At 34.3% G+C, this 26,677-nt stretch overlaps 2 protein-coding genes across 2 annotated transcripts in view; one reads left to right on the top strand and one right to left on the bottom strand.

Moving 5' to 3' along the window:
• LOC111047218 (probable tubulin polyglutamylase ttll-15) overlaps positions 1 to 24,134 on the bottom strand; it is a 36,185-nt gene extending 12,051 nt beyond the window's left edge. Inside the window, exons 1-11 of the mRNA XM_039427134.1 lie at positions 23,905 to 24,134; positions 19,013 to 19,254; positions 18,294 to 18,455; positions 15,872 to 15,991; positions 15,309 to 15,538; positions 13,932 to 14,095; positions 10,084 to 10,259; positions 7,932 to 8,041; positions 7,089 to 7,299; positions 1,101 to 1,246; positions 125 to 263 (exon numbers count right to left, since the gene is read on the bottom strand). Of these exons, the coding sequence (XP_039283068.1) occupies positions 125 to 263; positions 1,101 to 1,246; positions 7,089 to 7,299; positions 7,932 to 8,041; positions 10,084 to 10,259; positions 13,932 to 14,095; positions 15,309 to 15,538; positions 15,872 to 15,991; positions 18,294 to 18,455; positions 19,013 to 19,234 (1,680 nt within the window). The 5' untranslated portion in view covers positions 19,235 to 19,254; positions 23,905 to 24,134. The remainder of the gene's footprint in view (positions 1 to 124; positions 264 to 1,100; positions 1,247 to 7,088; positions 7,300 to 7,931; positions 8,042 to 10,083; positions 10,260 to 13,931; positions 14,096 to 15,308; positions 15,539 to 15,871; positions 15,992 to 18,293; positions 18,456 to 19,012; positions 19,255 to 23,904) is intronic.
• LOC111047217 (LYR motif-containing protein 4) lies at positions 3,719 to 4,210 on the top strand. Its single transcript, XM_022332913.2, has one exon. It carries the CDS (start codon positions 3,849 to 3,851, stop codon positions 4,098 to 4,100), a length of 252 nt encoding a protein of 83 aa, XP_022188605.1. The 5' UTR covers positions 3,719 to 3,848; the 3' UTR covers positions 4,101 to 4,210.
• Positions 24,135 to 26,677: the final 2,543 nt, after the last annotated feature.

The raw sequence follows: 26,677 nt of genomic DNA on the forward strand, positions 1-26,677 counted from the left end.
TCAAGAGTGACATTTTTAAATTTAAATATTGAAAAATCATTGATATAGAGAAATTATCATTAATTATTTAGTGGTTCAATGTGTACATGTATTAACTAGAGAATCTATCATTGAGATGTTTTACCTGTGCGATTCCAGTCAACTCAATACAGAAATCCGATAGTTTGGGATGCTTTACAGGCTTAACATAGCTATGAAATTCGTCTATAACTGCTTGCTTTTCAGAATCAACTAGAATAGCTGGGAACTCAATGATTTCATGTCTGAAATAAAAATCACACTTATTAAAATAAAAGCAAACTTTGAAAGAAACTCAAGTTTATATCAGTATTAAAGATAACGATTAATCTATTTGAAACCGGAAGTTCCTTGTTTTGTTTGAATAGAATTATATCATTTTTGAGATCAAATGATATGATAAATCTTGGTTTACATCCATGGAAAATTATACTTCTGGGAAGCGTTTCATGAAGAAAGTATCGATCATTTAAACTACTGAATGAAGAAATTTCTCCGTACTCATTAAATTCGAGTATTTAAAAAGCTAAAACGAAATAAACATTAAACCACACTTTTTAATAAGGTTTCAGTTGGAATTTAAAATTCCTATACAATGCTGTTGGTAAATCTTTGAAGGCATAAAATAAACTTTATGTATGAAATAATTATTGTAGAGTCTTTACAATTTCAAATGTTCGAACTCTTCTTTCATAACCAATATTGAAAAGGTTCTAATCTCTTTGAATAGTCAGCCCTGACAGCAATGACTTCATGCATACTTTATAATAAATACCATCTTAGCCAACCAATATTCAGATATTAATTGAAAATATTAGTTTTCAATAGCTAACTTTTCTGTCATTCACTGTGCAAATAAAGGCAGGCACCATCCTCAGCCTAGTGAAATCAACACAGCAGTAGTATTGGCAACGACTTTGACCTTTGATGATATAGTATTTCATTATTCCCAAAATTTCTCAGAAAGGTTCGCTCTTGAACCAAAAGCAGACCGACACTAAACAAGTAATTTTCATTTATGACCTTTGATCGAGATTTCGTCAAATAAATAAAATTAAATATCCAAATTCAAAAACATTGACTTGCGATGGCTGCATATAGCTTGCCTCCTGATGTAAAGTAATGCAGTTGAACTAGCACCTTCAGGCTGTTTAAAATCTCCTTCAGTCTTGACGTGACTGAGAGAGGCGATCGGGGCATAGGATGAGATGTGTTTGCGTGGAATTTTCTAGTATCTTGCTTCAAACAAATCTATTTCCTCTATTTTTTTATCATTCTTTAAATTAGATCGAAATTCATTTCCGACTTTTCAGAATAATGTTTTTCTAAATTAATTATTTTTTGTCTAGTACTATTGAATTAATATTTTTAATTCTATTTAGGATATTATTATATGTTGCTTTAGTAATGTATATGCATTAGAATTGTACAAGAGGATTAAGTGGGAGAGAGGGCTGGCTGCGTCCCGATTTCGCCCTCCAGGTTAAAATAAAATCATCCTACGTATCGATGTCATCCTCTTTTAGTAAGTACAGAGAAATTGATCAGTCTCTTATGCAGGAGCCGTCGGTAATGGTTGGTAGGTCAATAACAGTTATAATGAATTTTCTTTATAATTTTCATAAAAAAGCATAATACTTACGGAAAATCGGGGGGATTGTAGGATTCACAAGTTGCTTCAAAGTCTATTACCACATAGAAAGGAAACAGTGTAGTTATCCTTTTGAGGTTCTTTGAAGCCAGTTTCTGCATCCTTATATGATTTTTCAAACGTTTTCTCATTATTATGATATTGCCGTTCGGATCCAATTGCAATTTATTGAGATTAGTGATAAGCTGTTCTTTGGTCATACTATTTATTCTTCCATTAATCAGGGAAAGTTCTCTATAGACCGGATCACTAAAGTCTTGTTTTCCAGCGTTACAGCTTTCAGCCTGGAACATGGAACACCAGAGTTTCAACTGACAACATTATTGATGAACATGTCTATCACTCGACAAAGTGTATGGCTCTATCTTTTTACCCAAATCTATATTTTATCCGTTTGATCTCAAACTTACTTGAATTTGCATAGTCATAAAAGTTTTAATAATGGAGAAGAGAGCAGTCCGCATTATCGCCTCCTTTGATCACTGCAGACGACTCTTCAAGTCTAATGGAGTAATGACTATTTTAATTTACTATGTATATTTAAATGCTTTGCATGTCAAGATTTTGACAAGTATAACTAGAGAAGTGACAACACAAGTCATAGTCACAACACAAGGAGCGGTTGCAAAATTAACAGTGCCTTAATGTCACTGAGAAAGACTCATTTTCTACTATGGCTCTGAAAGTTAGAGACAGCAGCTTGTCTCTATAACAAGCTGCTTATATACAGTTGAATGCCTCAAGTCCCCAAGCAATCAGGATGAAATTGAAGAAATGGCTCAAATAAACCAATTTTTATGGTTCACATTAGTTTTCTGAAGCCAGTCACAATGACTGGACTTCCAGAGATCTTTATTCTTATTTGTTGACACAACCTATCCGGCTCCGCTGGTCTTGGTAAAAAATAAGTGAATTTTCTAGCTCCTCAACCAGATTGTTTTTTAATAATGTAGAGATATAATCACAATAAATTATGACAGTTCATTAATAGTTTATTGAAATATATATCAAATAAAATATAATTTATTTTTAAGTTACAGTATATTAGTAAAGTTATATTACAGCAAAGTATGAAACAACTAATATTACATCAGCTATATGTTATAGAAGGCAGTGGCTAAGCAGAGAATCTGCCTAGAATTTGCTATCAATTCGGGAAAGGATTTTTCAAGATTTTAACTTCAGATGCTCATATCTTGAAAAGTAAAAGTGATAGCACGATTTTTCTTAGTAATTTCATCCATGTAGTACGATAACTTGATAGAATCCAAATCAATAAATCAAATAGCCTGCTTCGAAAAAAACAGTAAACATTTTAAGAGCAATGTGCACAGCATTAATAGCATTATATTATAAGTGCTATAAGGATTGCGTTTTAACATGAAATTCAATAAGCAACCTACTCTCGCTGGTCTAGCTAACTTATATATTATAAAACAGTTCATGAATCTCACCTGTGCCAATAGATCTTCCTCAGGACCATCCATTACTTGATTTTTTACTGGGAGAGACGTTTATTATGCCACTGTAATGTTTATTTAAAACAATATTTGAAATTAAATGAAAAATTGTGAGCAGAAACTACAATAACAACTTAACAAGAACGCAAGTTCTTGCAACAGCTTGAGTTGGCACAAGCAGTATTTATGGAAACTAAAGTTCTCTACTATTGGAAAACTTTAGAAACTAAAATATTTTCTTGAATAGTTTATAGTTATTCTATGATTATTTTATTGAGATAAAATTCTAGAATTCTAGTACAAACATGTTTACGAATTACGATTGAGGTTAGGTTATTATTTCTTGTTAATCAGCTGTGATGTGACTGATAAGACGTTCAATATAATTCAGATCAAAGATAAATAATATATTAATTTGATAAAACTTGATGAAACTCATGGAAGAAAATACATAAAGTGACTAAATATTTTATAAACCAAACAAGTTGACAAATTAACTCCAAAAAAGTCAATTTCCTTTATTCACAATTTAAAAATCAATTTTTCAAATATAGAAGGCAGTGAACAAGAGTATTCTCAATCAGCTGTGATGTAATCCTACGACGACTCAAGATTGCTCTTCAAAATTTTTTGGTTAGCTTGTTAGCTTGTAGCTTCTAATTTTAAGATTGCATTGGAGAATCTTGCTAATTTTTGATAGTATACTGAGACGATTTGGAATGTCTATTTCAAAACTTGATATGCTGAGACTGTACAAAACTTTATTAAGAGAAGCTGGAAAATTTCAACTCTACAACTACAGAATGTACGCTCTACGAAGGATAAAAGAAGGCTTCAGGGAGAACAAAAATATTACCGGGTCCGAAATCAACACAAAATATGAAGAGGGTCGCAATATTTTGGAAGTTATTAAAAGACAGGTAATAGTGGGCAATCTATATGTTCCTCCTAAGCTCGTGATTGAACAATAAGAATCCTTGTGCTATTGATTAATATTGGAATTATATGAAAGCATTCTTTGTTAGGAATCACACTCTTGTAAATAGCAATTTTTGTATACCATTATAATCTATGAACTGTTCTGGGTTTTTTATTTTTTCTTAAATAGTACATAAATATTTTTGAAGCAATAGGCTACACCGGTACCTTAATTTATAAGTGTTTTCAAAATTTATATTCAACCTAAAAGTATCAAGTACAATATTGCATTTTTGTAAATAAGTCTATTCAGATAGTAAAGTATGGTTTGTGTTGTTTACTTGCGAAACTTAGTATTGACAAATCAAGTGAATAAAAAGAACATATTACCTGTAATATGATGTATAAATACTACTGTATGTTATACTTGAGCGTTTTTTGGACACAAAGAGTGTTTTGAAGCGGTCAGAGTGATATTTGTTGAACGATTATCGGTGGACAATAATGATCTTTGCCATAGGCAATGTCAGTAATGCAATTATTGTACATTTGTTCTGTTAAAATTTGACATTATCCAATAAGTATTGAATGATGAGTTTGAAAAAACAGCTAGGTACCGACTTATATCTTGAATTAAGATTGAGAATATGAATACATTTTGGAAATGTTACTATGATTAACACACATAATATGCTTACAAAGGGAACAGAAGAAAGGTACTTCAAAATATTAATAAACATTTGTTTTCTGAGTTCTTCAGACTTTCCAAACTTCAGTTTAAGTTTGTGTCCAGTTTAATCAATGAGGACCTTGAGAAGATTTAATCTATGTCATATCTAATTATAGGGAATGATAAGTTAGCTCTTACGTTAAGGTAGGATATGTTTTTATCCATTTTTGTAAGACAATGATTTTTAAGAATTATTATAAAAACACAAATATTTCAATAGGAAAAGGTTCGAGTAGAACTTTTGTTTAAATACATCTTCATATGTACACACCTCAAAAATCACAAAACGACTGGGATTATGCGACTGCTCCAGCAGCAGACCCATACCACAGAATAGATACAAAATGGAAACTGTCAATCAAACGCCTTTACTACCAATGCTTTTTACATGGCACAAATACTAGACACGTCACGTGACCTTTGGAAGTTCCAATCCTGGTCTTCTGATTGGATCGCGGCAGTGAACGAGATCAATTGATCCGGATCAGTAAAGTGATCCGAACCTTCCATCAATACTATTAAAATGTGGAGCTTCCTAACGTGGAGCTTCGCCAGGGTACTAGCCGAGTTTCCATACTGTGTGTATACTGTGCCCATACGATCGACTCTGGCGGTAGACGCATCACTGACAAGTGACAACAGCGCCAATAAAGACAATGCACAGTAGGCGATCTATCCGGGAATACCTGGCTAACGATCAAGACTTAGGATATTTAGATACGATTATCGTTTCAGCCGCTCCAGTTGCAACGTACCTTCAAGTATCTATGTCCTCCTAAATGCCTGGCCACTTAGAGAGAGAGAGAGAGAGAGATATTTGCGATCTTGTAGGTTTCATATCTGAATCTTGGAGAGTGATTTAAGATATAGATAGTACCTTAAAGATGGCAAACCGCTTTGTGAGACCGGGTCCTAAGAACGCTTTGATCGCTGCCCGCAGATCGTGTGTTCAGGCCCTAATTGATAAAACATGTCTCTTCACTAATGCATCATAACTGAGATGATCAAGCTAATTCCATACATTCAATAGAAGGTAATTTTGTAGCTTAGGATTCCATTACAATTCACATGTATATATTATATTTTAGAAACAGTATTAATTGCTGTTTTTTAATCAAAGTTGAAAAATATTTTATCTCAATAACAATCAAGTCATTTTCTATTTCTCATCTTAAACTACTTCTGATATCCTTCCATGCCATTTCATTTATGAATCTGAAATCTTATTATATGTAATATTAGTAACATACTTGATTTTATTTTAATTGGATAACCAAATTATAAAACTATCTAACATGGTAAGAATGAAGCTTTAGCTCAACTTTTTGTTGGCTTCTTCAAATGATCTGAGTATCATGAGGGTAAAAATAAAATGAAAAGTTGAAGTTTTGATCAAAATAGAATTATATTAACAAAAATAAAAGAATCCATAATAGGCCTATGTATAAACAAGATTGAGTCAAGTTTCTAACACCACCTTCTATCCATTAAACATTTGGCCTTGAACCACCTAAACAAGAATTGATTTTCTGGACTCAATTCGTCTGATATTCGAGTATCATTCGCCTTCAAATAATCCTGAAACATAAAGAAAAATTTGAAGAACATATAATGTACATGAAAAATATGTTACTTTCTCACTTTTATCATCTAATTAAAATTGATTCGAGCAGCTACTAATGTATATTTTTTTCTGGGTGATGTCCACAACCTTTACGCATATGATGTGTAGGTAATGGAATTAGATGTTCAAAGATGATTACCTAAAAGAATAGCCATGCTACTTTGGAAGTGCATCTATATCATAGAGATTAAAATACGAAACAATAGAATTTACAAACGCACAGTAAAAAAGTTTTCTCTGCTATTTTTCATTGAGAAGTGCATTTACATTCGGTTCTCAAACAAGCATTTCTGTTCTCATGATGTATAATGAATTTAATATAATGATGCCCATATCTAATGAGGGGTGAAACAGGAAATTCCCAAACATCACACTGTCGTTCGAACCGAATTAGGAACAAGAGATGATAATGTTGTTGCATTTAATGGCTGCGAATAGAATTCTTACTATAGCGAGGTCCACGTTATAATGGCAGTGGATAAAGATAGAAGAATAGCGATGGCGATTCTCTGCATTAAGTAATTATATTTTTACACTGTCAAAAAAACAATTGGCATCGTTGTGGACCTAGAAAAGGATAGTACCACCGGCTTTGTTGAATGATAGACAAGGATAGCAAAACCAAAGTTGATCAAATACTGTCATTATAACGTGGACCTCACTATAAGTCAACAACCATAGACTTACCATGGAAGGTGGAAATGCTCTCTTGCAGTCTTTTCTATTGTTGTGTTCGATGTAGGCTCTTTGCAAGACTCCGAGTTGATTCGGTGTGAGACACGAACGACACAGCTGACATTCGGGCGACATGCATCCGTCACATTTTGGTGAGAAACACTCCTTCTCATAGACCATCACATTCTTGGCCAATACTTCCATTGACGAAGTGGATTCTTTACTGAAAGAAAAATATAAAGTATCGTAGTAATGAAACTCTCATGGATACAATTTTTGATAGTGTAAAATGAGCGACCCTCCTCATTAATTTAGAAATATCACATGTCACATCAAATTTACAAAGATCCATGACCGTTTCAAATCTGGAATAAGCAAAGATATGCTCCATAACTGATAAGATGTTGTGATGTTATTTTAATTTAAACATCATTTTTAAAATTCGCAGCGTGAAAGTAGGTTATGGCGTTGTAAGCTCTATTGAAAATTTAAAAAAAACCTTGAAGTAAAATCTTGCTCTTAAATAATATTATGTCAAAATTCTAAAATTAATTATTTCAATGAATTTAATTTATTTCAATGAATCTATATGATAAATATTCATAATTAAAGATTCAAAAGATGATAAGATATGCTTGCTAACTGCTCTCTGTAGCTTTCAAAAAAAATACAAGTATGAATAACACACTTCCTCCTAGATCCATTTTTGGATTTTCTAAAATGACTAATAAATGTTTTTATGAAATAATGATATTTATTAGGACAAATCATTTTCAGTAAAGGGGTTTCTGTGAAAATTATTCCAAACTAGAATCGCCTCAATATCAATGTAAAGTAAGCAAATATTGAACATACCTCAACATGGAAGCTAATCCAACAAGGTGGAAAAGATTGAATAGAACTTGCTCATAGAGGAGTCTGTTTGGTGGAAAGTGAGCGGATGACAAGTTCGGAGACATGTTCGCCTGCAAAACATCCACCTTCATGTTAGCTTCACAAAAACTATGCTGACCGCTAAAACAGAATTAGGTATTATTATTTTGTTATGTAATGTGATGTTTTTTCTGATGTGGTTGACGTCGATAAAATGTCTAGTGCTTCAATTTAATAAGAAGTACGACTAGGTTTAACTTTTTTTTATTGCGGATGATGCCCACTTGAACATTTCACTTGTGCGTGGGTAATGGGAAGTATGAGGGTGAGTTATGCGATAATCAAACGTCCATGCCTAATCGATGGGATTCGGCGGGATTCGAACCCGCGAACAGGTAGCACTAGCAGACTGAAGGGTGCAACGCCTTAGTCAACTTAGGCATTGGTAACAATTAATTTTTTAAGATAAATTTTACCATAAATATATACATTACCATATATTTTTTAATATATGGTAATTGAAATGTGGTATCATGACAATTGTTCAATGGAAGAACAGAATTGATCATTCACATTGATACGATTCATGTGAATAATTTGAAAATACAATAGCATTATATTAGAGTGGAATTCAATCAACAAATAGTTATACAAATCACTGCCATAAAACTAGAATTCAATGAATGAAACATAACATTAATTACTAGTCTTCATACAGGTCATGGGATTCGTATCTTCCATACAGCGATTTAAATACAGATAGAAATATAGACAGAAACCGGGTGATTGCAGCCACACCCTCTATTATACTTTGATTCAAACTGCTTCGGGAGCGGCCTGAAGCGGGCAGTCCTACTTAGGCAAAGCGGGTCTCAATCCTAAAGCAGTTTAGATCAAAGTATAGAACAGTATTTGTAGCATTGTATCGGAAACTAGAGCAGCTCTGCAAATGCCACGTCCTTAGCTAGTCGCGTTGCTATCACCTCACTATGAACAACAACAACAATCAACTTTGTATGTTTCGATAGCAACTCCAGTTTCCGTCACGTCGCTATCACCCAGTTACTTTCTGTACGTAAGCAGCTCTAGTAGTAGAACAGCAAAGACAGTATTCAGAATGTGTATGCAGTTTTTTGTGCGTGATTGAATCACCAGATTTGTTGGTGGCAACATGTAATTTTATTGTATGCATGTTATGTACTCATGTAGGTAAACCGAATCATATTGAATAGTCTTTACCCGATTTCAAAAAACCTTTTAAAATTTATACATTGAGATTTTATTTGTAAAAACAAACAATAATCCTAGAAAAATGAGAATAATTGTTAGTAAATGTCATACCTCATAGCAATGAAATTCCCAAAACCAATTTTTCACATGGAGAGGTTGTTAGTAGGAACAGTTTCATAGAAGATAGAATCCTCCACATTCAAGAAATCTGGAGAGAAAGCAGTATCCACAGATTATTGAAGAGATGAACATAACAATTTAATATCATTGAAATCATACCAATCATGATACTCGTGTATACATAAATATCCTGAGAGAATAGTAAAATCATCAGAAATCAGAATATTCAAATTAGATTAATTTTTTTTTTTTTTTGATAATTCTCTTGGAACCTTGCGTTAGAGGTGGGGATATACTTTTCAAAGAATACAGTGATCAATTCACAACAGAAAAATATTATTGAAATCCATGTATTCGTATTAGACAATCAGTTTCCCATCAAATAGCAATTAGTTTTCACTAGACGTTGAAAAATACGGTAATTTTCATCAACTCTGGTTTGATAGCAAAAATCAATTTCTTGAACTTCGAAGAAACCCAATTGCAAAGCTTTCAATTTTTTGATTAAACACTTCCAATTCTACTTCCAATTGCAAAAATGAGAAAATGGATTGTAAGCCAGACAAACCACTAAAAAAGTTTTTATAAATCCACAAAGCATTCTCTCATTCGCTATAAACAAAGTTCTTTAGAGTAATGTTCAAAGTTTAGTAAAACTAATTTATTGTTTAGTGGAACTTCATGTTCAAAGATCATTAAAACCATAGAGAAAACCTTTAAAAATAGTAGATACTGAATAACGAGTATATTTTATTTAGTAACAGATATTTCGAAGATGCATTACCTCCATAACATACACGTTCAAGTCGTTATCGACTGCAAAATCAAATCTCATCATTTCAAAGAAATTCCGTTTTGATGGATAATTTACTAGAATTTTATGAATGGCATGCTCTTTCGATAAGCAAACTTCGCGTATTGCTTCCTCAACTTGATTCCACAATTTCGATGGATCCCTTCCTGAAAATAAAAATTGACATTAAACCTTTGAAAACACACATTGAGACCTTGAAAATTTCAAATAAACTCCTATATGTGTGCATTTCATATAGCTGGCCCGGCGAACTTCGTACCGTCAAATAGTTAATGCATCTCATGACAATCTTTAGCTGGATGCACACCTGAGGAGGCGCGATGCGGCATTTTGCATCCCGGTTCGTTCGTTTCCGTGTCCAGGTCAGACCACTTATTATTTAAACCATAACATAAATTTAACAAAGCATTAACAATATCAATAAGGTGAGTAGAAAAATTTATAAACCAGTCTATATACTGGATTTCCAGTGTGTAGCCACCTTTACGGCTTTGTCATTGGCTGTTATCAAATCATCAGGAATGCATGTCACTTGAAGTATCCCGCAGACCATTAAATGCTCCGGATCCTGTCTCACTCCACACTCACATAGAGCGTTCCCGCCAGGAAGTATTCCCCATTTCAACATATTGGTCTTACATCTGGGTACTCCGGTTCTCATTCTATTGAGAGTCCTCAAAATCGTGTAGTCCAGATTATGTCCAGCGCTTATTCTTTCATATGGCGCTATTTGATATTGATGGTTCAGCACATTTCTCTATCTATTTAAGCGCCTCTCTTCTTTTGATTGGTCAAGTGCCTTTGTTCTTGCCATAAAACTTTTCCTTGATTTGAGCCGACGGTCTAGCTGGACATAATCATGGAGTGGATGGCGGGGATCATTCTCTTGTTTTGCTCTCTCAGCATCAACAGCCACTTCTCTCCTCACATTAGGTGGAGCTATTCCTGCAATAGGGTAGAGTTTTTCAACTGGTGTGGGTTTCAAACATCCTGTTACTATCCTCAGAGAGTCATTTACTGCTACATCAACTTGCTTCGCATGTGAGGAAGAGCTCCAGACCGGAGATGCATATTCCGCAGCTGAGATGCACAAAGCCATTGCTGATGTTCTTAGAGTTGTAGGATGAGCACCCCATGCATAATTAGTCAGCCTCCGGATGATGTTATTTCTGGCACTCACTTTAGCCTTTGTGTTAAGGCAGTGCTGTTTGAATGAGAGTGTCCTGTCTAGAGCCACCCCCAGATACTTAGGTGTTCTGCAGTGTTCAAGCCTATTACCTCTCCATGTTATATCCAGCTCAACTCCTGCATCACGGTTTCGCAGGTGAAATGCACAAACCTGTGTCTTGCTAGGATTTGGCTTGAGATAGTTACTATCATAATATATTGCCAACTCTTCTAATGCACTGGATAGGTTTTGAGAGGTATCCTCTAAATTATTTTCTTGAACTGCAACTGCTGTATCATCTGCATACATAAAAAGCCTTGCATTGTTGGGGATAGGCAAATCATTTGTGTAAATATTGTACAGTATTGGCGACAAGACACTTCCTTGTGGCAAACCATTTTTCTGTGTACGCCATCTGCTCATCCTGTCATTCAATTGTACACAGAATCTTCTGTTCTGTAAGAAGCAGCCCATCACCATTGTAAGTTTGTAATCCCCATGACCTAGTTGTTGAAGGATTTTCGGACTAGTCCTCGGCACGCACAATCTTGGCTCCTTCAATGTACCCCAATGTACCTTGCGCAGTTAGTAGGGGTAATATGTCATGTTTATCAGTACAATCATTACCAATATCCAACAGTTACCAAACCCATGCCTTGGGACGGCAGATGTTATTGCCGGTGCGCTAAGGTGTGTATTTGATTTTGTTCCCCTAATTCAGGTCCCCATCCTGAATTTGGGTATCCAGGCGCACCACGGGGAGGCGCTTCCAGCTTCATTTATTAGATGTTGAAGTTGTTAATGTGGGGAGTAACTGCGAAGCTGGAACAAATACTACTGCGCCCTGCATCCCGGTGCTTCTTGCTTATTGGTTTGAATGGAAGCACTCACACACACTTCGTCAATTGTAGGGGCATTGAAACGTCTTGGGGTGTTGTCTGGCAGATGTCTTATCAGCTCTGATGACAATTTTGTGGTAATTAGATGGCATGCGGTCTAGTGCAGTCTTGAATGAATTGTGTTGATGAAAAAATATTTGGAGTTGTTCAAAAATTGGCCTTTTTACTGAAGTGTTGTGCGCAAAACGCTGATTGCCTTGTTTTTCTGAGTCGCCCAAAATAAATTTGCAAAAATTTGTAGTCACTATCTGTCATTGGCAATAGGGAACCAGCTCGGTGATTTTGGAATTTTGAAAGTAGGCATAAATCTATCCTGAACAATTTTTGTTGCCCCAAATGATGTCATTTGATAGCAGCAATTGTATTGCTGGATATTTTACAGAAAATGTTTGGAGTCTGCTCCATTTCCGGAAACCAATGAATGAAGTGGTTCTGGTGGTGGAGTCAATTGAAACAATTTGACTTGACCACTGGCGCAGCACAATCCGGTTGCTTCATTTATATACTTATATGCCCCACAGTACTGACACTCAATGTTCATTGTGGCAATAGCAACAATTGACAGTGAACTGTACTCGATTGCCGAGTTATAGTTGAATGCAGCTCGCTGGGAATTGAATGGTATATCTCCTTGCTGCTGATTTTCCCATGCATATTATAAATTTATAGCATTTCCAGTTCTATGACACAAGTTTGGACGTCGTTCGTATCAATTTTTGAGAACAAATTAGTTTTGATAAGTTGTAAATTCAACGTCATACGAATAAAAGTTTTTCCAGGAGCACGAATTTAACAATTCTAAATTATGTGCTGGGGGATGAAGAATTTCTATATGAAACCTTGAAATTACCATCCCCAATGCCTCATAAAGGTGTGAGTGCAGGTGTTTTCTTAATGCATTGACTTTAATGAATTTAATTACGATTATGTCTTGAATGCCTATATGTTAGTGTGTTTTTTTCAATGTTAGGTCGGCCGCCATTTCTGCTAGAGGAAACATATGAACTGCTTCTTTTCCGGTTTTCCATTCCTGAAAACAAATCTTTGAAATTGAGTACCACAAGGTGGGGGTTTACATTTAAAATAACATTTCTGAGTTGCAACCCCTAAATATCACGCGGAGGTGGGGATTGGAAATGCCTTATAGTTCAAAAAGATGAGGTTTGACTCAACCATCTTCATTTCATCTTCATTACATCATACTTAAATTTCTAAATCTTTCTTCTTCCTACCTCCTTCTCCTACTTAATCTTCAAATATATCAAGTTATAATTTCTGCAGGAGTTTAGTTTCATCATACCTTGAGTTGTTTGAAGAATATGCTGGCGTTCTAAGACACCCGGTATCGATAACAATTCCTTGATAAAGTCAAAATAATATGATTAGTGTGTATTCAAGACAGTATTTAATACAGTGGGTTAAAGTTATCAGAGTATCCCGTTGAGTATACCCAGGCAAAGGTATGTTCCTGTGTAGAATATTCTACTTGTATTAAGCTTATTTATATGCAAGATTCATTGATGATTTAAAATGGAGTGCTTACTGAAAATAATCTGTTTAACCGTCTTTAACAACAACATTTACACAGTCGAAAGTCCGTTGACAATAAAAGCAATGTTCAAGTACCAAACTAGGCAAAATTTACATCCTAACTAAACTTTAATTTCTATACTGTAATAGAACTGATTTTACCGTTAGTGAAGAATGGAGGACTCTACTCCATTACTTACTAAATGGAGTTTCACGCTTACCTGATTGTTTCAAGTAAGCATCAAACGAGTCTTTCATGGAGAATTCATGTTCGTTGTAGAATTTCTTCAGCGATGGCACTTCCCAAGTGGGTAGATAATCATCTCCAACAACGTACTTATCAACTTTCGCTGGATCAAATGGATAATATTTTTCTGGACAGTATCTGCAACAATTAGACGAATCAGAACAATATTCACGAATCAATTGCATTGAGATGAATGGAGTACCTGACAAACCAAATGAGAATGTTTAACTGAAGTCAAGAAGCTGGGGCATGCCTTGGAAATAGAGATAACTTATGATATGGTGGACGCGATGGAAGTGATCATGGTATAATTGTCATATTTACAAGAAGAGCAATCAAAGAAGATATAATTCATAAGAAAAGAGTAAAGCGTAACCTGAACACTACACACATAGCGTATTCCTGGACGGGTCATCTACATAAACGAGAGCCTAACCAAGGTCAGACGACATCTTTACTAGGAGGTTCGAACACTCAAAAAGGAAAAAGGACTGAGTTACGTGTGGATAAGGAACGAAAAATTCTTGTTCGGCTGACAGAGGGTGCAAGAGTAATCGCTATTTCATCGATTGAAGATTTAGAAAAAAATTTGATATAATTCATGATGACATTATATAATTATGAATATATGAATAGAGCTGGACAGCTGGATAATATAATACAGCTTAAAGACAATATGAATGATATCAGAGCAGTGATCAAATGAGTTGACACATTGTTAATGTTCAACAAGAACTAAATTACTATAGTTTGTCTAAAATAAGTTGAGACTTGGCCCTCCATCGGAAGAAATTACAGCGTTGCCAAAATGTGTGAAATTGTAACTTTTTCAAGTTTCTAATTTAACTACAGAATTAGATGTGAAATATCATCCACGAAATCCCATTAATGCTGAAAAATTTTCAGGGTTGTAGAATTAAAAGGAAATTTGAGAGGCCATAATACGATCTTCAGATTACTTTTGACAGTTGGAAAAATAACTTCAAGCATTTCTGAGAACTTTCTCCTTCCATTTTTTCTTCCTTAAAGTGATACATATTTTTGCGATGTTTTCAATTTCATAGAACAAATTTCCTTTAATCCTTGAACCCTGAAACTTTTCCAACACTACTAAGATATCGAGGATGATAATTATTCTACATCCCATTTTGAAGGTTAAATTAGAAATTTGAGGGAGTAGCAATTTTACACGATTGGGCAACGCTGTAGATTCTTCGGATGGAGGGCCGAGTCTCAACTTATTTTATACTGACTATAAATATCAAAATTATTGTAAAGTTTAAGTTGATAAAGACAATAAAAATATTAGAGAGTTAAAAATATTCAATTTAGAACCGAAAACTATGTTTACCTGAATAGTACATCTCCATTGTAATAATACACCGTCAAAGGATCAATAGAAGTGATAATGGTGTAAACTCCTATATCAAACTTATGTCCATCGACGAGAAGTGGATCATCAATGAACTCCTGAATGAACGTCCCATTTTGTTTTAAATCCAGATCTTGTATCTGCTTGATTTTTATCCCTCTATGATCATTACTTTTCTGGACAAACATCTTTTTGGGGTGTTTCGCGGCCTGTAAAATGTCAAAATTCCAATTCAGTGAACAGTACTTCAGAGTCAAAGGAATATTTAGAAAATCATACTAAAAATAAACAAATATCATTACTTGAAAAAATTATTTTAAATCTACAAGTGACAATCTATCTCAAAAGAAAAACCTGTGGTGTCCAGCTACGGAAAATAATTAGATATCTGTAAGTTATCTGGTTCTTCTACACTTGATATGTCACTGTTTTATTTTGAATTCACAGGTATTTCTGTTCTGAATGATTTATTAATCTTGTAAATCAACATGCAGTTTGATAGCAATAAACAAAAATATTACGACTAAATGCTTTTTACTTACATATGCCAGTAAATCTGCTTTCTGTTGAGGCATTTTAAATGCTCGTGGTACAAATTTTATATTTGATGTGGCCAAATCCATTTTATTTGTGATATAGCCAGTGCCAGGGAAATGATTGACCTGAAAATTAAAAATTAACTGATAAGATTAGAACTTGATAAATGAATACTTACACACTCCAATTATCAATATACTAGCTGGCCCGGCGAACTTCGTACCGCCAGATAGTTCATGCATCTCATGACAAACTTTAGCTGGATGCTCACCTGAGGAGGCGCGATGCGGCATTTTGCATCCAGGTGCTTCTTGCTTATTGGTTTGAATAGAAGAACTCACACACACCAAATCGGGCATGGCGTGGAACGGTGTGATAAGGCAATCTCCATAAGATCAACACTTTGTATCACCAAGCCGCGCCTCAGGTGTGCTTAGCCTCAGCTTAATCTGATGCATCTCTATATTTTTATGAGAATTATCCTACAATCAGTATTTGCATTTATACTCAATATGGACTTCCTATCTGCTTAGTTAGTTGTGCAGCAGTTTATATTTTTTCATTACTTATTTTTCGAAAAGTGATTCTAATCTCCTCGAACATTCAGTATTAAAATTTTCCAACAGCAAAATATATAATGTACTAAAAATCAATTAATTTCAAACACCGAAGACAGCACAATTATTCGAAACAAAACAATGTCTTCAGAGCATGTAAGTCTTTAACCCGAAGCTGCACTGCTGGATGGTTACACACAGAACAGTCATTTTGACTTTAGTCGGGGGGTTCAGAATAAAATGCATGTGCGGTTATGGAGCAGCAAACTCTCTTGTCTACTATCTACTGATGGCTGTTGGATGACGCAATGATTGTAACACTTGATTTTTATTTCTGTGTGTGGCTTGCTCACAAATCTTCTCCCATAAGGATTACAAGTTTTGGATAAGAACTTTGAAGGACCGTAGAAAAGAGTCCTGAAGATGGATTATAAATTTGATAGGCCATAAACCTGGTCCTGAACATAATGAACACAACTAAAAAAAATCATCAAATTCTGTGCTCACATAAAAAAATTATTGAATGTCAAAATTTGAGGCTCGATTTTTATTTATATAGATTTCGTCTTTTATGTCCTGTAAATTTCAGTTTGCCTGTATAAACTCTACAATTTCTTACTTTCTCTGTTTATGAATTCTTAGGATACACACTTCTCTCAATGCAGTTATAATAAACTTAAAATATCCGCGGAATTTTCAATGTAACGTTGTGGTTTCCTCTTGCCTTCTTAATTCTTATGCTGTTGACTAGCAAGTTAATCCGCCTTTAGGAACGATGTCTATTTCCAAGGACAAGGGAGTAATATAACTTGATTTTAATTGTAATATGAACGTATGGTAGAAAAATCAATCTTACCATAAACATTTCAATAATATAAGAGACAAATAATTGAACGATGAAGTTTCATAAGAAGTCAAGATTGTAAAAATTTCAAAGAGAATATAAAGGATGTAAAATATTTTTGAAAGTTCCGAGATGCATTTTAGTGATCTTATCAATAAAGAAAGAAATTGGCTTAGAACTGTACGGGATAGGAGATACACGAATGACCACTATCACTTATGAAATAATGAACTGATCAACTTGCAATGTTACTTAAATATTCTGAATTTTATTGAGGATGGATATAGGCTTATTTTCATTGCTATTAATAAATTAATTTAAATTAAATAATTGAAACAAATTTATTCAATTAGTGATTCAAAGTAGGCTATACGTTACTGTAATAGCCCAAACAAACAGAGCTTTCTTTAAGTGATTCCGTAGCACGCGCGACTCCTGAATGAAAGAATCCAGATAATTTCCAACTCTGATGAAGAACACCCAGTAATTTAAAATATAAATAATTATTCTTTTTTTATGTTTTCTGGACATAAGGAGATTGCATTTTACAATACGAAATTTTCCCCAGTGCAAAGCTCGTGTTACCTGCTAGTAAAATACAATAAAAAATCCATTCAAGTAATCATCCACGCAGGGTGTATATTCTTTATATTATTGTTACACTATTATTTAGTAAATATGTTTTTTGATGAATAAATTTGAATTTTTTGAACATTTTGTTTTGTGTGAATATCTGCCACATCATTTATACTTCCAAAGATTATACCAAACATACTGAAGACATACAATGAGATCAATGATACTCAGGGAAAATCGTGCACAAAAAAATGTGGGTGTTTGGCGGTATTGATGATGAGGTCTGTTGAAGATAAAGGCTACAAATGAGTTAGGATTAAGACTCAAATTTGATTTCATCAGCTAATTTTCCTGTTCCTTGAGCTTCTAATCTATCACAACAAATGGGATGAATGGGGATAAAATGAACAAATCAAGCTAATAAAAATTTAGAAGAAAATTGATACAAACTTTTTGATGATGTTTCAAATTTCGCATGGCAGTATTCAGCTTACGAAATGGATAATCATGGGACCACAGAACATCCCAATCTTCGGATGCATTTAGTTCTTGTCTCTTGTAGCCAAAATTGTGGAATACATTGAACACGTGCTTCAAGAATCCGGAGTCCACCTGAAATGTTGAAATAAATATTTACGACCAAAATTATTACCGTTTATTATACCCTCTAGCAAGTGTATGATTAGGCTATTCTAATAATTCAAAGGTGAATTAGGTTAAGAGAAACCATTGTAGGAGGTAATATGAAAATTCACATTGCATTCTGTTGAACCGTTACTTGTAGGATAAATTGGGCACCGTACTCATTACTCTCAACAGCACTAAGTTGATCAAGTGAAAGTAATAATTATAATGTTGATGACCATCCTACACAAGGAGATTTTCTGCATTTCAGCATTTCATTTAATGAATTGAGAACTAAAATTTTTTAGACATAAATTTTTTTGTATCGATTATTTGATATATCATGTTTCCTATGTCAGACAAACTCCCAAGTTGGACGTTTAGAGCATAGAGTTTATTAAATGTATTCGGAAATACGATACAGTAGAAATAAACGAGCAGTAGTATTGGAAACATAAATGTTGAATATTTAATTGGATGGTGATTCGTAGTTAACAACATATAACTTGAATTTTTTTGCCTAATACTTTTGGACTAATACTCACATCTCTTCCAAAAACAGCATAAGTGCGTTGTAGTGGATTACTAAAGGACTTTGAATATGACTGTGACTGGATTGGACTGATTTTCGTTTTCATCGTAGAATCGTCATGATGATATTCCAAATGCTCGTTTTGCAACCAGCGTAATTCATAAACACTGAGTAAGAGCAGTAACACACAAATAATTCCAACTGGCACAACAAAAAGTCGAGTGGTTCCTCTCATTTTGAAGTTTTTTATACTATCTGAAATATGAAAAAATTGAGATTTAAAGAATTGAAATATAAGAATAAGATCAAATTACAAACTTTGGATGGTCAAATGCTGTACGGTACAGGTGGATTCTAAAGTTGAGAAACTCTTTACATTCAGTAGCAGCTGAATTCACTCAAATTTTAGACTCACTCGAGTTAATCGCTCACAGTACGGTATTTAGGGAAAAATAAATTATTGAAACCATAGATCAAATTGAGTTTCAGAAGTTTTACAGTAAAGAACTGTAAGAACTCTGTCAGTGAGATTCTCGTCTTTTTAGAACAACAAGGAATGTTGGAGCGTTTAGTAATTTTAAATGGCCTCATGCTTTGATGTTGAGCTACAGATGAGGTTCATGTCTTACATATCCAGAGAAGGTTCTCAAGGATTCTTTATGGGGCTGGTAGAGTTGCCCTTTGTCGTCCTCTTTTTTCTAGAGAGATGACCCTCACAGTCTTCTCCCCTTATATTTCTTACACACTGCAAATCACATGAGCAATAAAAGTTTGGGGTGGCTTATGAGCAGGGAGTGCTTCCAACCATATGAGACTAAGGTTGGATGTACTCAACCAAGGCAGAACTCGGTCAGTCTTAGCCTATCCCATTAATCCATCAGGCTACAAATCAAAGCAATGCAAAGCAAAGGTTAGGAAACAAATCAGCTCAACACTTGAGGCAGCCACAACAATAAGTAGAAGCTGAATCTAATAATCAACATAAAGGGTACGCGACTAGGTGCAACCCCGACTACTTGTCCCCTTTTAAAACCGGTTTTTAGGGGACAAGTAGACGTTAGCCATACCCGTCTACTTGTCTCATTTCTGAGGAGGTGACAACTAGTCGGGGGGACACCCTGTCGCGAGGGTGCGAGGTGTCAAGTTGTCGTTTACGGTCATGACTAGTTGGCACCTTTGGTCCAGTAGGTGTCAAGTACTCGGGGTGACAACTTGACGGCAATGGTATATTTTTACGAGGTACAAGTAGTCGTCACGGTCACGACAACCTATCCCCTCGACTCCACTCCACAAGAAATCACCATTCCGGCTGGTTCTTCATTTGAAAGTTGGAAAATGAAGCCTAACTATCAAGTTCTATATGAAAAGGCATTAAGATTCCTAATTTTGATATAATAAGATATTTTCAACATCATGTCTTTGTGAGTGAGCCTTTTCAACCATGGTGCAATCAAGAAGAAGTATAGAAACAGACTGTATAGAAACAAATGTATATAAATAACTATTTATCCTCATATTAATTACCAGACTTCATGTAATACCTCAGTTGATAACCAGACTGATAGCTTCATCTGCCATACCATTGATGGATGAAAATTCGACTTCCCTAGCATTAGACTCAATTTACTCGTAAACGGTGCGTCTGACGGGAAAATATAACTGAACAAAATGTGTTTAGAATTGTGTTCTACATCTGGTTCAGTCATCAAAAGGGCTTATTGTTCATTTTTTCTGTTTTCAACCAACTCGAAAAAAATTGTCCTAAAAATAGCAAAGACGGCGAATATCTCCCGAACCGTGCGTTTGACGGGAAAATGTTACAGGACCAAAAGTGCTTAGAATTCAATTATACATCATAACCAGTAATAAAAATTACTTGATCCTCCTCCCTATGCCGCAAGGTGTCATGTAGACGTGAGCCATCCCCGTCTACTTGTCTCCTTTCTAAGGAGGTGACAACTAGTCGGGGAGACACCCTAGTGCGAGGTGTCGAGTAGTCGTTTACGGTCATGACTAGTTGGCACCTTTGGTCCAGTAGGAGTCAAGTAGTCGGGGGGACAACTTGACGGCAATGCTATATTTTTACGAGGGTACAAGTAGTCGCCTATGGCCAAAATGACCAGGTGTCAAGTAGTCGGGGTGACAACTAGACGGCTACCCAACAAAAACAAGACAGTAAATATAAACTTCACACCAAAGCGGTAAATCTTTGATATCGACGACATAACTGATGAAGCAACAAATTCAAAGCCCTGCACTAAGTTTCTCGGTACCTTCAGTAACGTGATGGAGTAATGAGGTCTTAAAAACAAAATAAGAAGTGAAAATGAAATTTAATAAAAATTGTAATAATGACCTGAGATAATTCAAGGGAAAAACGCTTATTTTTCACTCGATGGTCATTATAAAGAACTGTAGCCTGCCAATAAAGATACAACTGATTTTTAACTTATTGCAACGTTGCAATGTGTTGATTTTTGGTCTACTGATTTAATTTGAGTTGGAAAAACGTACTTACTGGAGGACTAGGCTTATATTGAATTTTTTATAAAAAAATGTTTTTAATAAAAATTTGGAAATAAGGATTCTTTTACAAAAAACATAGTTTAAGAATACAATCATGAATTATTCTGAATCATCGTCACCTTTACACGATATTTAGCCAATTAATTTTTTTCCCAATAAATTGAAATAAGTTATATGGTACTCAAGGAACGTAAAAAGGCACATTCTCTATATTTATAGCGGCCAGCGGTGCCTAAGAAATTTTTTTAAAGAAATTGATTAAATAAGTTTAATAGCAGAGACAAACTGATACCAAATTATTATTATTCATTTATTAAGATAGCCTCTATAGGCTATCATTTATTCAAGATAGCCTATAAGAACAAATAATGGCCGGGACACACATATCCGCACCGAGCCCGAGACGCGGCACGGCCGAGTGACGGACGTACTACGGCGAGTGAGAAAACAAATGCTTTCAAACGTGTTGGGACACATACTACCGCACCGCGTCACAGAATAGGTATACTGTGACTGCGTCAGCACCGTCACCGTGTTTGTTGCCCGAGCCGTCACCGTCTAGTTCAGTTTATTTTTTGACGGAGACGGTGTAGGCTCGTGTAACATGGAGAGTGAAAAACTGATTGAAGATATACTGAATTTTCCAGTTTTGTACGATCAAAGTGATGAGAAATATAGTTGAAGGGAAAAACAAGTTAAACCAAAAGTTAAAGTATAACCAAATAATAAGTTAAGCCAAAGGTATAATAGACATAATATAATAAAAAATAAAATAAACGACAAAAAGCATAAAATAAGGAACCCGTAACTGTGTCTTGAATTTAAAATTTAAATCTAAATCTAATTACGTTCAGATACATAAGGCAGAAGATAACAATTTTATTGCTGATATATATTTCCGATACATGACTGATTGTGGTATTGTTATGCACCGAAATAATAATTATAAACCAGCACTATGATTCTCATCTTCTGTGTATTCAGGTGATTAGTTTAAAATTGAAAAATATAAATTTAAATTGGATGTAACAAGCTTTAATAGATTTGTATTATTAACAATAGTTTGTCACTTTCAGAAATTAGACCACAGTAGTACTACAAAACTGAGACTCGGCTGTCGCACACAGGGCCGCCCCGAGGTTAATAGGGGCCCGGGGCGAGATTTCGATATGATTTTTTCTTTAAATTTCACTCATTTTTAAAAAATCATAACTCAGTACTTATTAAAGATAGAGAGTTCTGAATGATCTCATTTAATTTAGAATTTTATAATCTGAAACAAAGGTTGGAGCAAATTTTTCCGTCCGATTACTGGATGTGACAGAAATAGCTGGAAAATGAACTGGAAATACGAGGTTTTTGGACCACTTTGTATCTAGCACAAGGAAATTTTGCATAAAGACATTGGTTCTGGACTTTTCTCATGTATCCGAATAATATATTAATAAAAAATTAGAACCACAATATAAATTGCAAGCACCAAGTGACTATTATTATCTCTCTTCTTGAGAAGAGATTTGACTGTAGCAACTTTGCAAACTTCTGGAATGCTTAATTGTCTCCAGAACATATTATTATCAAATGAACCATTTTCTTATCAATCTATTTCTATGTATAACTCATTACTTATATGTGTAGTGTAAATTGTGACATAAACAATAGAAACTTGACGAAGTTTGAAGAAGAGTCCACCATGCTTGAACAGCTCCATATTTAAACCATCCGGCCCAGCTTGTCTTATCCTATAGTCTTTTCTAACCTATTCTGCAGGCTAAAACCTATTTAATTTTAAATTTCCGTTGATATTCCTCAATGGAAAAATTTTGTAACCAGCGAACAATGAAGACTTGCAGGTTTCAGGGGCAGTGGGCGCGCACCGGCTCACTCAATGACTGGAAAAATATACGCCTATGCTATGCGAAGAGTGACTGTATTTACCAAAGTTCAGTCAGTGAACGTCAAGTTTCTATTGTTTATGCCACAATTTACACTACACATATAAGTAATGAGTTATACATAGAAATAGATTGATAAGAAAATGGTTCAAGACTTTTAAGGTGAAGGTGAAATAAAGGTACTTGAACCGAGAATGTTGGGGCGGTAATCATTATACGACCGCGGCGCCTCCCTAGCCGCGGCGCCCGGGGCGATCGCCCCGGTCGCCCCGCCCTCTGGGCGGCCCTGGTCGCACAGATATGTGTGTTCTCCTACCACCATCACCGTGTCGCGGACGTAGCTCGGCCGTACCTCGCCACGGGCTCGGTGCGGTTATATCATATGTGTCCCGAGCATAATTGAAACAGTATCTTTACTCTATGATAATAGTGAATAACTCGAACTATAAATTGTGTTAGAATAGTGCAGCCCAATGTTACTTACATTGAAATAAAAATCCATTTGCTAGGAATTACGCAATAATTGTACATTCAATACTTAAAATCAAATGGATTGTTTGACATCTAAATATTTTAATCAGTGGTTCATATTGATAAAAATGAATATAATGAATTAGTAAATATAGTAACAGAGCAAATGAACACTTGAGTTTAACTAACCAAACCAGTAACCACGTAAACAAAAACAGACAGACGACACGACAGTATTCCAATGCCATCCAGACAGTTCGTCACCCATCAGCAACCGCCTTACTGCGAAGTCTATACATATACTATCTCAACGCATCATATTTTATTAAATCCATTCTACGTTGTTCAAGTCGACCATATTTCAACTTCTAAAATTTTAAAAAATAACTACAAACAGAGCCACTATTATAAGCATTATATCAACTACAGTGAGGTGCACGTTATAATGTCAGCGGGGAAAGATAGAAGAGAAACGTTGCCGAACCTCTGTCTTGTCAATGCCCTCTAACGGCATTATATCTATCTATTATTGTCAAAATAAATTGGAATAGAATACCTACCAAATAACTTAATTTCTGCTGTTTTGATGTTCAGATTGGTGTATCACAGCTTTTCAAATTAACGGCCATTTCAGGTTCGTATAAAGATAAAAATCTGATCTCAGTTATGGAAACAAATTTTAGACTCAATATATTTCATTTGTGGTGATGGTGGCTGATGCCAGTGAACTCTAAACTAACTGGAATGGACTAGCAACACAAAAAAAGTGAGGCAGCTGGTAAAGATAGGCAACCCGCATTGCTGTGGGATTCGTTCATTTTGTTACGCATTGGCTCTTATGGGAGAATGCATTGCACAGTCTCAATTTCTATTTTATTTCTATATTGTATGTCTTATTCCACGGAAGCGTTATTTTTCCTTTATTAAGCAGTTCATTGTTAACTTTTTGAGAGCAAAAATAATGAAATAGGTTGAATATTAATAAAGAAAAGAATTTTTTTATTTGTGACTGCAGTAGTTTTAGTATTGTCAACTTTTCACAAGCATGGGAATAACTTTGGGCCAGATTCAAGAGAAGCGTATTATTTATTTATTATTTTTATTTATTCAACAAGGACAAATATAAACTGTCATGAAATGATTGGGAATAAAAAAACAGGCTCATAGTCCAATCTCATATTTTTCACAATAAGTAAATAATATAAATTATGATGATTCAATAACACAGGATTATTAAATTATGTAATGATAGCAATATACTAGGTATTCTGATAACATTATTTTCAAATCAGTGTGGGAGTTTCAGAAATGATGCAAAGAAATCTATGAAGAAACATTATATCAATTGTATTATAATTATGACCATATGATAAGCAAACAGTAAAATATGCTAAATAATAATTATTTTATAATTATAAATTATATAAACAATAATACACTTATAATTATACACATAAAATTATTCCATAATTGTAAATTGAACGATTATTAAATTTATTTGAAATGGGAAGATTTCAAAAATTAATTACAATTCAGCTGATAGCAATATCATATTTTTCAAAATAAAAGTAGGTACCTAAAATAAATTATGTCATCTCATGATGATAACACAGAATTATTAATCATTATTGTAAAGCTGTGTTTACACAAAATTCATTAAATGTTTATTTTTTCGTACTTATAGATTCTATTAGATTATAGTATTATACTATCAGATTCTATTAGTATTATATGCTGCTACTTACACTAAATTTATATTAATACCATAAAAAATTTACAATATACCGTATACAAATATTATGATAAATATACTATATTCATTATATGCTGATGCTTAACACCAAATTTATATCCATAAATTACATCATACATAGAATGTGTGATAGAATGAATGATAGTCTTTGTAGGGAAACATTCACAATTTCTGCATCAGATATTATTTATTCTTTTTTGAATAAGGATTAATTTGTTCTTCAACTATGTTTTTTATTTTAGATGCTATAAAGTAGCCGAAATTTTTAATAAACATAGAAACTATCACAGTACGGTATAACTTACTAGGAATATAACCAAATTTGTTGTTTTATTTTTGGTCAAATAAACTGATCAATATAGAAAGAAGTATTGGAAATGTATGTAAAACAAAAAGATTTCTTCAAATTAATCAACAGAATAAACATTTTTGACTTACCTGTGAAATGGTATTTCATTTCCTTTAACATACCCATTCTTGCATCCAAATGCAACACAATACATCACCATTTTTCGGTCGTATTTTTATTCAAATCTACGCATTTCACTACAAATACATCACAATATTTAAGAGAAAAGGTTGTGATCTAATACTAATAGCCCTAATACTCATTCAAATCCGTTTTTAAACTTTAAAAATGAAAAATCGTACTCAAGAGCTGCAACAGCCTGCTTGAATGTATGAGTACGAGAGAGAAGGGTATCCCACACGGTATGCCTGTCTCACTCACTCCGCCTTACACACTTTTGGTTGTAGCTAAGCATTGGACAGCCCGTTCCAGTTAGTTTAGAGTTCACTGGCTGATGCAGGATTATTATTGATATAAATGTAATATTAATTGTTCATTCCCGTTTAAAATAATCAATTATATTCTATTAAGCAATAATTTCATAATCAATTTACATAATTAAGTTGAAATATTCTATTAATTGTATTCGTTATTGTTAAAAGACGATCTGGCAACAGAGCAAAGCGAGAAAGAGAAAGCGCTATCCGCTTTGTTTAATAAAAGCAATACCATTACTAATCAAAC

Source organism: Nilaparvata lugens, chromosome 4 (genome assembly GCF_014356525.2).
Source record: "Nilaparvata lugens isolate BPH chromosome 4, ASM1435652v1, whole genome shotgun sequence".
NCBI classification, from domain to species: Eukaryota; Metazoa; Arthropoda; class Insecta; order Hemiptera; family Delphacidae; genus Nilaparvata; species Nilaparvata lugens.